This window comes from Oncorhynchus mykiss, chromosome 9, assembly GCF_057628025.1.
Source record: "Oncorhynchus mykiss isolate SJ-2025 chromosome 9, ASM5762802v1, whole genome shotgun sequence".
NCBI lineage: Eukaryota > Metazoa > Chordata > Actinopteri > Salmoniformes > Salmonidae > Oncorhynchus > Oncorhynchus mykiss.
Genome location: NC_143030.1, coordinates 56853770 through 56867172, shown reverse-complemented (window position 1 = coordinate 56867172; position 13403 = coordinate 56853770). Strand labels below are relative to the sequence as shown.

The following is a 13403-nucleotide window of genomic DNA, read 5'->3' as shown; positions in this document are numbered from 1 at the left end:
GCTATCTGTAATGCATTGTGGTTAAATAGTGTCTGACTGATCTACATAGTAATGAATAGTTATTTATGAGGCAAGTGATTTGTAGGTCAGTCAGTTGGCAGTTGCCTTCAACATCAGCTGCAATGACGAACAAGCCCAATTCCACGTCAATATGATTTGTAGTAAATGTGTTTTGCTTACTTCCTTTGCTAGCTACGCTGACCGGGCCAAGCAGATCAAGTGCAATGCCGTCATCAACGAGGACCCCAACAACAAGCTTGTGCGCGAGCTGAAGGACGAGGTGACACGGCTGAAGGACCTGCTCCGCGCCCAGGGCCTGGGAGACATCCTGGACAGTGAGTGTGCCACATCACAATGCCACCTTCAGTCACAAAGTCTACATTTCGGCCTTCTTAGGTTGCTCGAAATCTCTTTTCTCCCGAAGTGTGCACTTGTTCACTTCCCTTCATGGATTTGAAAGGAAATGATATATGGAAAGTCTTTCTAGACCAGTCGAATGCTTTATAATGTGTGGGGAGTAGTGAGCGAATGCACACTTCAGAAGGAAGGAGAGACTATTGGGATGTAGTCTTGTTCTCGGTGGGCCAACACAAGCTGGCAACATCCCCTCTCTCTCTCTCTTCTTCACTCTGATCTCCTTTCTCTAATTCATCTTCTTTGTGTCTGTTGTGTTACCTGTACACTACTGCCTGTTCTCTACATGCCAAACTAGATGTAGCACGACATTGAAATCGTACCTGTCGTGTCATTGTTTTATCTCTAATATGACGAGGCATGATTATTGTTTCGCAAAAAAATAAGCACACAATATATGTTAGAAATTGATTTCTTGAAGTTAAGACATTCAAAAACATAAATTTTGGGCTCCCGAGTGGCGTCCGGGTATGGCCGGTGTAGGCCGTCATTATAAATAAGAATTTGTTCTAAAATAAAGGTTAAATAAAATAACTTTAAAAAAATAGACTGTTGATTGGTACACGCTAAATCCCCAATATATGCATCTTAGATGGTAGTTAATGGCAATGGTTTATGTTCATATTACAATAGCTACACATACATGTATAGAGAGAGGGTAGAGACATAACATGTAATCTCATTAATGTGTGACAATGAATAATCCACCGTTTTAATGTCTACTGCATGTTCAATGGCATGTCATCTCATCCTCATCAAGCAGTCCCCTTTCCTTCTGCCCAGTCAGAAATGTCTTTCATCTTTGCCTCCCAGTTAACTTTGTCTACTAGTCTCACCTCTGATCCTTATCTTCTTCCTGCTGCCCCTCAGTTGAGCCTATGGGTGATGATTGCCCTGGAAGTGGAAGCAAATGTGTGTATATTTGTGGGGGGGTTCACTCTCGCCCTCACTCGCTCTCGCCCCTTTTGCTACTGATAGCTAACCATTGCTGTTGCACCCACCCTTTTCCTGAAAACAACCCTCCTGGTTTTGCATGTAAATGCAAAAGATAAGCCTAATTAGTGTGGATTCTCAGACTTGCAAGGGTTTTGATTACATGCTATTTGGGATGGGTTAGAATGCCACTAGGTTAGCATGCTTTTGCGCTTGCTATTTGTTTTGAATGATGGGGGTGAGGCAGAATTATTAGCAGGCTCAAATCCAAATACACACACAAGTATGTGGACACCCCTTCAAATTTGTGAATTTGGATATTTCAGCCACACCTGTCGCTGACAGACATTGGTAGTAGAATGGCCCGTACTGAAGAGCTCAGTGACTTTCAACATGGCACTGTCATAAGATCACCATGCGCAATGCCAAGCGTCGGCTGGAGTGGTGTAAAGCTCCAATGCATAGTGCCAACTGTGACGTTTGGTAGAGGAGGAATAATTGTCTGGGGCTGTTTTTAATGGTTCAGGCTTGGCACTTTAGTTCCAGTGTAGGGAAATCTTAACGCTACAGCATACAATGACATTCTAGACAATTCTCTGCTTCCGACTTTGTGGCAAAAGTTTGGGGAATGCCCTTTCCAGTTTCAGCATGACAATGCCCTCAAGTTTGTCAAGATCGGTGTAGAAGAGCTTGACTGGCCTGCACAGAGCCCTGACCTCAACCCCATCGAACACCTTCAGGATGAATTGGAACCAGTGGAGGCTGCTAAGGGGAAGACGGCTCATAATAATGGGTGGAATGGAGTCAATGGAATAGTGTCAAACACATGGAAACCATGTATTTGACGTGTTTGATACCATTCCATTGACTTCATTCAATGGGTGCAGGTAGCCTAGTGGTTAGAGCGTTGGACCAGTAACCGAAATGTTGCAAGATTGAATCCCCCAGGTGACGAGGTAAAAATCTGTCATTCTGCCCCTGAAGGCAGTTAACCCACTGTTCCTAGGCCATCATTGAAAAAAAAAATGTTTTCTTAATTGACTTGCCTAGTTAAATAAAGGTTTTTAAAAAAACAAACATTCCAGCCATTATTATGAGCCATCCTCCCCTCAGCAGCCTCCACTGATTGGAACACCGACTGCGAGCCAGTGCCTAACCTCACTAATGCTCTTGTGGCTCAATGGAAGCAAGTCCCTGCAGCAATGTTCCAACATCTAGTGGAAAGCCTTCCCAGTAGAGTGGAGGCTGTTATAGCAGCAATGTTCCAACATCTAGTGGAAAGCCTTCCCAGAAGAGTGGAGGCTGTTATAGCAGCAATGTTCCAACATATAGTGGAAAGCCTTCCCAGAACAGTGGAGGCTGTTATAGCAGCAAAAGGGGGACCAACTCCATATTAATGTCCATGATTTTGGAATGAGATGTTTGACGAGCAGGTGTCCACATACTTTTGGTCATGTGTTGTATATCCCAACCAAGGCACTAGACAATATACAATATTGTGCTTTAACTTCTAATGCCATCTTAATAACTTGTCTGTCTTTTCCCCCCACCCACATCATTACTTACCATTTGGGTCCTTAACCCATCTTTGAAAACCTCTTTTTTTTTTTTTTGCCGATGAAGCTTGTTGTTTTACTAATTATCCATTGCAGGTGACAATGTTCAAGACATTAGAATGCTACTAAGTTCTCAAATTGAAGCTTTGAGCTACAGGAGGAAAGGTGCATGCTCTCATTTCTATGTAGCTGATTAGATGTGTGTTATCTAGACGTTTGCTGTGTTTCGAAGGAATTCAGTCCTCTTGTAGCGAGCATATGCTTTATTTTAGCTGTATTCCCCAAACTCCTTACCCTTTCCCCCTCTCCTGTCCTTTGGCTACTCCACATGGCCATTATACGCTCTGGTAAAAATTGAAGTGTATGTGCTCCGTACCATCTGCATTATGACATTGCAAAAAATTGCCAGCATGGGAGCATAACGAAATAGATGGTAATGCGCTGCTGCTCGGTGGCCATTTTTACCAAGTATTTTTACCACATTTCCTGTCATTCAAATTCAATTTTTAGTCAATATGTGGAGGTTTCAGTCTGTCATAAGAGACCCTGTCTTCCTGTGAGGTTTAGAGGGCAGTCACCTGAAACGCCCTTGAGGCCATTTTGTAGAGAGGAGCTGGCTGACATTTAGACAGACGGCTCTGTCTGTCAGTGTGTGTGTGTGTGTGCGTGCGCGGGTGTGTTTTCACTTGTTCTTGTTTGTGGGGTAAGTTGAAGTGACTCTCACTGCAGTCTGAACTTTGGCAGAATGTGTCTCCATCTATATCACTTCCAAACAGTCATCCCGCCCCCCTCCTCCCTGGCCCTCTGGCTGCCTATAACCCCCCTCCTCCTCCCTGGCCCTCTGGCTGCCTATAACCCCCCTCCTCCTCCAGTTGGTACATGTTAGCAGTTTTCACACCAGTATATATTTTGAGGTAAAGAAACAAAGTTTCTGTTTAGGTGCAATACATTACCATTGACATATCCTACTTAGTTATCTGTCACTGATTGAAGTTGGTAGGTGCATTTGAAAAGCGTATTGCCATTCAAATTGAATTCCCAATTGTAATGATAGATGGAGGGATCTGTTCATTGGCCACAGTAATGTGTGTATTTTTAAGATTATAAATCCTGCAAATTCCCTGACAAAAAAATTGTTGTGGCCATCAAAAATAATGAACAATTCGATTTGTCATTTTGCGAGACGTTGAATGGAATGGTTTACCGATTTCAACAAAAACAATGTCCTTTAACTTTTTAACCACCTGGGGAGAAAACTGCTGCTCTGTGTAACTGACCATTGTGCTGGTTGTCTGTCTTTTATCTTTTGATGTGCAATGTGTGTCTTACACTGGTCTTTCCTCCTTTGTCCTTCTGTCTCCCTCTCTCTCTCTTCCCCATATTCTCCTTTTCCTGTCATTTTTGTGACCCTCCTCCCTTTCCTGGGACCCTGCCTCTCTCCTCTTGTTGACTCAGACCTGAAAGACATACACAACAATAAGCATAGATATTTGCTAGCCTCAGAGAACCAACGCCCTGGCCATTTCTCCACAGCCCCTATCGGCTCCCTGACAGCCTCGCCGTCCTCTGGCTCGCTCTGCAGCCTAGTTGGCCCACAGTCGGTCACCAGTATCCAGGAGCGCATCATGTCCACCCCGGGAGGGGAAGAGGCCATCGAGAGACTCAAGGTACAGTATCCCCCCCCCCCAACCCCAGTACTAGCTACGCTGAACAAAAATATAAACACAATATGCAACAATTGAAAATATTTTTATTTATTTTTATTTCACCTTTATTTAACCAGGTAGGCTAGTTGAGAACAAGTTCTCATTTACAACTGCGACCTGGCCAAGATAAAGCATAGCAGTGTGAACAGACAGCAACACAGAGGTACACATGGAGTAAACAATAAACAATAAACAAGTCAATAACATAGTAGAGAGAAACAAATTATCTATATACATTGTGTGCAAAAGGCATGAGGTGGTAGGCAATAAATAGGCCATAGGAGTGAATAATTTCAATTTAGCAGATTAACATTGGAGTGATAAATGATCAGATGCACATGTGCAGGTAGAGATACTGGTGTGCAAAAGAGCAGAAAATAAAATAAAAACAGTATGGGGCTGGGGTAGGTAAATTGGGTGGGCTATATACCGATGGACTATTTTACTGAGTTAGAGTTCATGTTATGAAATTAGTCAATTTAAATAGATTAATTAGGTCCTAATCTATGTATTTCACATGACTGGGAATACAAATGTGCATCTGTTGGTCATAGATACCTTTTTAAGAAAAAAGTTAGAAGCGTGGATCAGAAAACCAGTCAGTATCTGGTGTTAACACCATTTTCCGCATGCAGACATCTCCTTCGCATAGAGTTGATCAGGCTGTTGATTGTGGCCTGTGGATTGTTGTCCCAGCTCTTCAATGGCTCTGGTCTGCGGTTGTGAGGCCGGTTGAACGTACTGCCAAATTCTCTAAAACTATGTTGGATGCGGCTTATGGTAGAGAAATCAATTCTCTGGCAACAACTCTGGTGGATATTCCTGCAGTCAACATGCCAATTGCTCGCTCCCTTAAAACTTGAGACATTTGTGGCATTGTTGTGTGACAACTTCACATTTTAGAGTGGCCTTATGTTGTCCCCAGCACAAGGTCCACCTGTGTAATGATCATGCTGTTTATTCAGCTTATTGATATGCCACACCTGTCAGGTGGATGGATTATCTCGTAAAGAGGTGTTGTAAACAAATTTGTGCACAAAATTTGAAATATGCTTTTTGTGCGTTTTGTAAAATTTATGGGATCTTTTATTTCAACTCATGAAACATGGAACCAACACTTTACATGTTGCATTTTTATATTTTTTACATTTAAATTCCATAATTAAATGGCATTGAAATGGATGAGACCCATAAACTATGTAAGGCAATAAACAGTGGAACTAAACCAATATAGTCCCTAACTTTTCCTGCTTTTAAATGAAAAGATAGGACGTCCAGAATTTCCCCATGTTCTTCGTCTGTTTCCTCAAATGGAAGTCCTCTGAAGATGTAAGAAACATGCATGGAGGGATATAACATTAGTGTGAAAACTCAGCTTGGAAAAGTGCAGCAATTTTTGTTAAACAATGGATCTGTCCATTTGATGTCAAGACCCTTTTGGAAAAGCGGCCCTCTTACTAATATCTTCCTCTCAAGCTATCAGTTTTCAGCTGTTCTTTTATATCTTCCCTTGGCTTTCCCTCTCTCACCCTCGTTCGCTGCTGATGAGGGAGCACATAGGATGGCAACATACAGCCATTACGAGCTGCAGTTTCCATGGCTACCGGGGTGCCAGTCTGTCATCCAATGACGTCGGGCTCCGACGCAGATGGGGAGGAAATAGGACCAAAATAGATCTGGTATTCGTGGCCATTAAGCGTAAAAAGCGTCAGAAATTATCCCGAGTGCACACTGCGTGCTCATATTAGCACAGTGAAATAAATTGGTCAACAGGATCATATGTCTGCTCCTAGTCTGACATTCAACTGATAATAGAACTTAGTGTTGCCATGTGTCTTTAGGAGATTCATCCATCATAAGCATTGTGTAACTGAATATATTTAGCTGATTTCACGTGCCTCCCTCAAACAAAACATTTTGTAAAAGATGTTCATAATCTGCTGAATCTCCTTCCAGTGGCCCATCCATGAGCCGTATATGCGTCCCAAATGGCACCCTATTCCTTTTAGTGCACAACCTTTCATCAGAGCCAGAGAGAAGTCAGAGTCAGATAGAAAAACTAGTGCACTCTCAGGGAATAGGGTGCCTTTTGGGAGGCAGGCATGGACTTTTTATTTTGAGCCAAGGGACCGTGTCTGTATCCAGAACAACAGATGGTAGGGGTGTTAACCCTTGACAAAGGATGGAGTTGAATTTATTGGCTAATGGCCATACTTCCTGCTTTTAGAGCCAGATGGTCGTGAGCAAGCCAGTGGTGCTAGTAGGGATGAACAAGGAGAGAATAACACAATGGCAGGACTAGGGAGCACATGACATTCCCAGGTTTTGGGTGTTTTGACTTGACCCCCAGTTAAGTCTTGATATTCTCACCATAAGATTTTGTGAGTAAAGGTCTTCAGGATATAGAACCTAATAAGGAGGTGATTTTATCATATTAGATGAACTGAATAATAACAGTATGCTTCATGTATTATTTTTCTTGCCACTCCCCAATCTGTCCTCAGGAATCTGAGAAAATCATTGCTGAGCTCAATGAGACCTGGGAGGAGAAGCTTCGGAAGACCGAGGCAATACGAATGGAGAGGTCAGTGGAGGGTCAAAGCCCCATGATGCCTTTTTGTTCGTCTGCCCTTTCAAATGGGACACTTTCAGTGAAAGGCTGTATCCCGATTCTCCACCCTTCTTCTGAAATGTGCCTTTTCCGTCTGTCTCCCTCTCACCTTATCCATCTGTCACACTCTCCTTTCAGTGTGCTTCTTTCTTTCTTCCTTTCTTTCCTCTGAAAATAGAAGCATGTTTAAGGGACAGGAAGGAAGACAGAATATATACAAATTTGCTCATCCACTGATGTATGTCAGGAGGAGACAATTGTTTGGTTTGTATTTCATTGCGTGACAACTTTAGTTGATAGAATGCTGTCACAAAGCGTATCCTTGTAAAGATGAACACTAGCACCCAAACACTTAATGACCTATACTGAGGACATACCCAATACACATTCCTATATGTCTCTATGTATTGTGTGATCAGTATGCATCTTCCTGCAAGTGCCGCATTCTATCTCTTTAAAGTAACACCAATTTAAATTTCTAGCGACAATTTATTGCATGGTGGTGATAACGTTTTCAGTTCAGATTCTACTGTAAAGAATGTAACCAGCCCCACCACCAATGTAATAAGGGACACGTGGACATGTTTCTAACATCACCCTCTCCTCTAGGGAAGATGTGTTTCTAACATCACTCTCTCCTCTCCTCTAGGGAAGATGTGTTTCTAACATCACTCTCTCCTCTAGGGAAGATGTGTTTCTAACATCACTCTCTCCTCTCCTCTAGGGAAGATGTGTTTCTAACATCACTCTCTCCTCTAGGGAAGATGTGTTTCTAACATCACTCTCTCCTCTCTAGGGAAGATGTGTTTCTAACATCACTCTCTCCTCTAGGGAAGATGTGTTTCTAACATCACTCTCTCCTCTAGGGAAGATGTGTTTCTAACATCACTCTCTCCTCTAGGGAAGATGTGTTTCTAACATCACTCTCTCCTCTAGGGAAGATGCGTTTCTAACATCACTCTCTCCTCTAGGGAAGATGCGTTTCTAACATCACTCTCTCCTCTAGGGAAGATGTGTTTCTAACATCACTCTCTCCTCTAGGGAAGATGTGTTTCTAACATCACTCTCTCCTCTAGGGAAGATGTGTTTCTAACATCACTCTCTCCTCTAGGGAAGATGTGTTTCTAACATCACTCTCTCCTCTAGGGAAGATGTGTTTCTAACATCACTCTCTCCTCTAGGGAAGATGTGTTTCTAACATCACTCTCTCCTCTAGGGAAGATGTGTTTCTAACATCACTCTCTCCTCTAGGGAAGATGTGTTTCTAACATCACTCTCTCCTCTCCTCTAGGGAAGATGTGTTTCTAACATCACTCTCTCCTCTCCTCTAGGGAAGATGTGTTTCTAACATCACTCTCTCCTCTAGGGAAGATGTGTTTCTAACATCACTCTCTCCTCTAGGGAAGATGTGTTTCTAACATCACTCTCTCCTCTAGGGAAGATGTGTTTATAACATCACCCTCCACTCTCTCCTCTCCTCTAGGGAAGCCCTGCTGGCAGAGATGGGCGTGGCTATCCGTGAGGATGGCGGCACTCTCGGGGTCTTCTCTCCTAAAAAGGTAAAAGGATATGTGCCATACCGGGGCATTACAAAAGCAGTATGTTTTTTACTTGCTACACCAGCGTGAGCAGAGCGCAAGCCACTCCATCTAGTGTTCTTGGTTTGAGCCGCGAGTCAAATTCTTAAAAATAGAACCAGAGCGCTGCTTACGCCCATGTTTCATTGAAATCAATGGGGGCGTCTCGCGCTCTGCAAAAGTTACGTCTAGTGTAGCAGTCGGTGTCAATTCCAGTTATTTCAGGAAGTGTACTGAAATTCCAATTCTTTTCAATTACAAAAATGTTGAATTTAGTTTACTTTCTGAATTTACTGGAATTTTAATGGAATTGACCCCAACCCAGCAGCAGACCTGTTAGACATTTCAGGATAGAGATTACCATCTATTTAACACACAGCGATACTGGCGTGTCCAAAATCTGTCTTGCCTACTACTTACTAAAACTACTTACTGTGTAATAATCGTACTCCGTACTGTTTAGTAAAAATGAATGCAGTAAGCAACAAATATCAACATACTAGGCTCACCCATCCTGAGAATGCATCATTTCAAGTGCAATTGCGTTGATTCCCGCTATTTGTTAATTTGGGGACAGCGCATCCCCTTGTCTCATTATCAGCTGTTGTCAAACACATGTGCGTGTAGAGAGACTGTCCTCTTCCTCAACAGTATGCAGCCAATTCTACTAGGTGAAAGGCCGAAATGAGTATAGCATCCTGGCATTTAAAGCATACCTGAGTTTCGAAGTTTAACATACTATAAAACTTTAAATTGTCCGCATACATAAAATGCCTAATATTTAGAATGCAAGTATGGGTGTTCGGCCACTGTCTCTAGTACTACACTACCGTTTTCCCATTGTTGCTGCTTTCCATTTGCGTGTCATTTCTTTCCAGAGCCATCCCTCAGCTCTCACTTGCTCTTCCATACATTCCTTTATTTTCATTCTTTTTTTTCCCCCATTCCCTTCTTATCTGCTTCCTCCATATGGTAATGTTTAGATGGGCCCTGAAAGGCCCAAGTCCTTGTTTGACGAGGACTTTGATTGTTTTTCAACTAAACAGGTTTGTGAAATCAAATCTACATATTGATTTCTACCGCTCCCCCGCTAGATAATCCAAACGATAGCCCCTGACACACCCCGTAGAGTGACCCAGGTTTAGCATTTCTAGAGCTTAGTAATGAATCAAAATGGCTGTGGCCTTGTATCCTCCTCAGCAAGATCACACATGTACTGCTATTGTATTCGAGCATTATTTGATTTGAAGAGAAGTATTATTTATTGATCTACACCACGGTGATGTATTTGTATAATAACCTTGAAAACCGCTTTCTAGAATGTGGCCATAGAATTGCTAGTAGAGTTTACTAACAGCTGTCATACTGTATCAGTGGTCTGTTTACGAGGTTGTAGAACATTCAGGTAGAAATGTATTGTATAGAACAGTTATGATTGTCTGTCATGAGTCATGTAGAATAGGGAATGGTCGGCTCTGTTCGTTCCATTTCACTGAAATAATCCACCCATGATAGATGCTCATACAGCCACAGCCTTAACAGAAGGTCCATTCAGTCTGTTAGCTCTTTGCATGGGGAAGCCTTCTGTGCCTGACAGACATGTTGAAATCACAGCCCTATCCACGTCATCTCTGTGAAGAGGACTAAATTGTCAGTCGTCCAGGCCTCACTCAATCCGTCAGCTCCGCAAACCGATTGACGCTATAGAGACAGACGGGGCTTATTGAGTAGTGGTTGAAGAATCTGACTGTACACCTCTGCACTCCCCCCTCCCTTTCTCCCTCCTACCACCTATCTCCCCCGCACAGGCAGGCAGCTTTCACAAGTCAGGAATGAAAAGAACAACAAGTGCTCTCGTCAGTGGAGTCACGATTGAGAGGGAGATTAGATTAGTCATCTCCGCCACATCGGCTGTAACGAACGCGACTGCCCATTGAAGCAAATTTATTTGATATCAGAAAATCTCCTCATGACTTTGAAGCTCCCCCTTCTCCTAGGACTTTAAACCCTCCTTCACTGCTAGTTTTGTTTTCCCTCATTTCACTAATTTCTTTCCTCCGTCCACTTTCTCTCATTTTCACCTGCTGCCTCTCCATTGGTTAGCTTTTCGTAGAGAGGCCTTGTGAGGCCTTGTATGCTGACTTGCTTGCTAATGGGGTATTTTCCCCCAAGAAGGTTGGTGGCTCAGTGATGCTTACTGTCGCATTGATGTGTTTCTAGTGGTGTCTACCAGACAAAGGTTCAAATAGTTGTCATTTTCTTTCAAAAACAAGCTCAATAACTACGCTTGATTGAGCTTGCCTGGCACAATGTACTAGGCCTAAAAGTGAAAATTCCTCACATCCAGCACTTCAGGCAGGCACAATCAAACGCATCAAAATGATTTGAAAGAAGAGAAGAAAAAAACGTTTGAGCCCAGGTCTGGTGTATATCGTGGAACTAGACTTTAGAACTCATGAGTATGTTATTGACATTGCCTTTTTCATTCCACTTTCATAAAGGGGTATTAATGAATTAATTTGTATCAATCATGCAGATGTGATCTTAATATACCTATGAGATGTGATTTCCTGAATTTTTCTGATTCACACGTATTACTGGTGCAAGTACAGTATGTGAACGGTGTCTTACTCTTGAACTCCACTCAACTCTCCGTCTCACTAGACCCCTCACCTGGTCAACCTGAACGAGGACCCACTGATGTCAGAATGTCTGCTGTATTACATCAAAGACGGAATCACAAGGTAACTCAGCGGAACACAGTAGGGAGAAGTTGCCCCATAGACACTGATCTTGGGTCACTTTTTCATTTTTTCCATCAATGGTTAAGGTGTTTGGGAGGGGAAGCTGATCCTAGGATAAACTTCACCCCGGAGCCAGAGGAGCACTGAAGCTTCACAGTGGAATGCTGTGTAGAAGCTACTGCAAAACATAGTTCTCTCACATCTAACTTTTCCAGTTCCCCCCCCCCCCCTATGTTTGGCCTGAAAGGTGGCATGTCATCTGCCTTTGGTCGCCAGCGTATTTGATTTGTCTCGAATCAAATCGCTTACCTCTGGCTCTCCTTTCCCACACAGTAGTCTTCCTATAAAGTATTAAGTTACCTCAGTACCTGAGGTGACAATAATGAGTAACAGGAGCCTAGATGAAATGACATGAAGCACCTCAGAGGAGGTAAAACCCTGTTATAAGCAAACATTTTAAGCCATAGCTTTTGGTTGTCACCTGCTAGTTAAAATGGTCGCTTGCTCTGACACTCAGTCACAAAATGTCCTCCCTCACTTGTGCTGACAGGGTGGGCCAGGCGGACACTGAGAGACGGCAGGACATCGTTCTGAGCGGAGCCCACATCAAAGAGGAGCACTGCATCTTCCGCAGCGAGCGGAACGCCAATGGAGACGGTGAGAGAAACCACGTGGGGCTTTGTCACTGTGAATCAGTGAAGCGTCGTGCTGCCAAGTGTCTGCATGGGCTCAAGTGTGGCTGCATGAGGAGGTTTAGAAAATGTTTGTGGCCAGAAGATGGACATTACACCTCAGTTTCAGTAAATTCTTCTGTTAAATGATACTTCTGTATGTTTACAAATGGTTGTCTGCTAAAATAAATAAACACCCTGGATCACTGAAGCACCTTGTAAAGAAGAGGCCGCCATTTCCTCACCAGGCCCAACCAACTGTCAATATACTGTACCTCATTTGTCTTGTGTTGTGTTTGTGTAGAATTTGGGCAGAGTCAGACATTCATATTAGAAACATTATTCAGATTTGTTGGTATAGGGATTAATACTGTTCGCTGTATTGATGTTTTTTTGGCTCCAGTGGTTGTCCTGATGGTGCCTTGTGAGGGATCGGAGACCTATGTCAACGGCAAGCGAGTTGGAGCGTCAGTGCAGCTTCGCTCAGGTGTGTATTCCCCACAGCTGCATATGCAGTTGTATTTCATGAAGCGTTTTCAGGAATGTTCTCTCTTCATTTGCATGTAAAGTGAAGGATCTTCACATTGACATCTTCTCCACTGATAGAAATAGACTGGAGAAGGTGTTGACGTGAATTGCTATTCAATGACAGGAATTCCTGAATCTCTTACTACTTGGCTTTTGAGCTCAATGCCTGTTTTGTCCCTCTTGTCACAGGAAACCGTATCATCATGGGAAAGAACCATGTGTTTCGGTTCAACCATCCGGAGCAGGCGAGGGCCGAGAAGGAGGAGAAGGAGAAGGAGACCCCAACAGCAGAGACCCCAGTAGAGCCAGTGGACTGGACCTTTGCCCAGAGAGAGCTGCTGGAGAAGCAGGGCATTGACATGAAGCAAGAGATGGAGAAAAGGTATGTACAGGACCGAATACAGTCATGTTGATCTCATGGACTGTCAGTCCTGGCATACTTAGCTTAGTCTATGACTTTGAGTGATTACGTTTCCCTAACTAGCCCCATCCCTTGTATTTGTACCAAACCACGTGGCAGAACTGCCGTTGAGCTGAAACGCAGAGACAGGATTGTGTCTTTAGAAGGGGGGACTTTGAGAGGTGGATAGCTTCCACTCACAGAGTTTGAGGCCTATACTTTGTTCAATGGCGAAGCATGTTTTTGAATAATTGTGTATACAA

At 43.2% G+C, this 13403-nt stretch overlaps 1 protein-coding gene across 18 annotated transcripts in view; it reads left to right on the top strand.

Moving 5' to 3' along the window:
• The window catches only part of kif1b (kinesin family member 1B), a 106535-nt gene that overhangs the window by 48929 nt on the left and 44203 nt on the right, over positions 1–13403 (top strand). For 10 of the 18 annotated variants that reach the window (XM_036988277.2, XM_036988273.2, XM_090184591.1 and 7 more), the window contains 8 exons: positions 193–335; positions 4437–4570; positions 7114–7193; positions 8704–8779; positions 11462–11541; positions 12092–12198; positions 12616–12699; positions 12930–13122. In XM_036988277.2, coding sequence (XP_036844172.1) covers positions 193–335; positions 4437–4570; positions 7114–7193; positions 8704–8779; positions 11462–11541; positions 12092–12198; positions 12616–12699; positions 12930–13122 — 897 coding nt within the window. Of the gene's footprint in view, positions 1–192; positions 336–4358; positions 4571–7113; positions 7194–8703; positions 8780–11461; positions 11542–12091; positions 12199–12615; positions 12700–12929; positions 13123–13403 lie in introns of all 18 variants that reach the window. The other 8 variants (XM_090184587.1, XM_090184589.1, XM_036988269.2 and 5 more) reach the window with 1 other exon arrangement.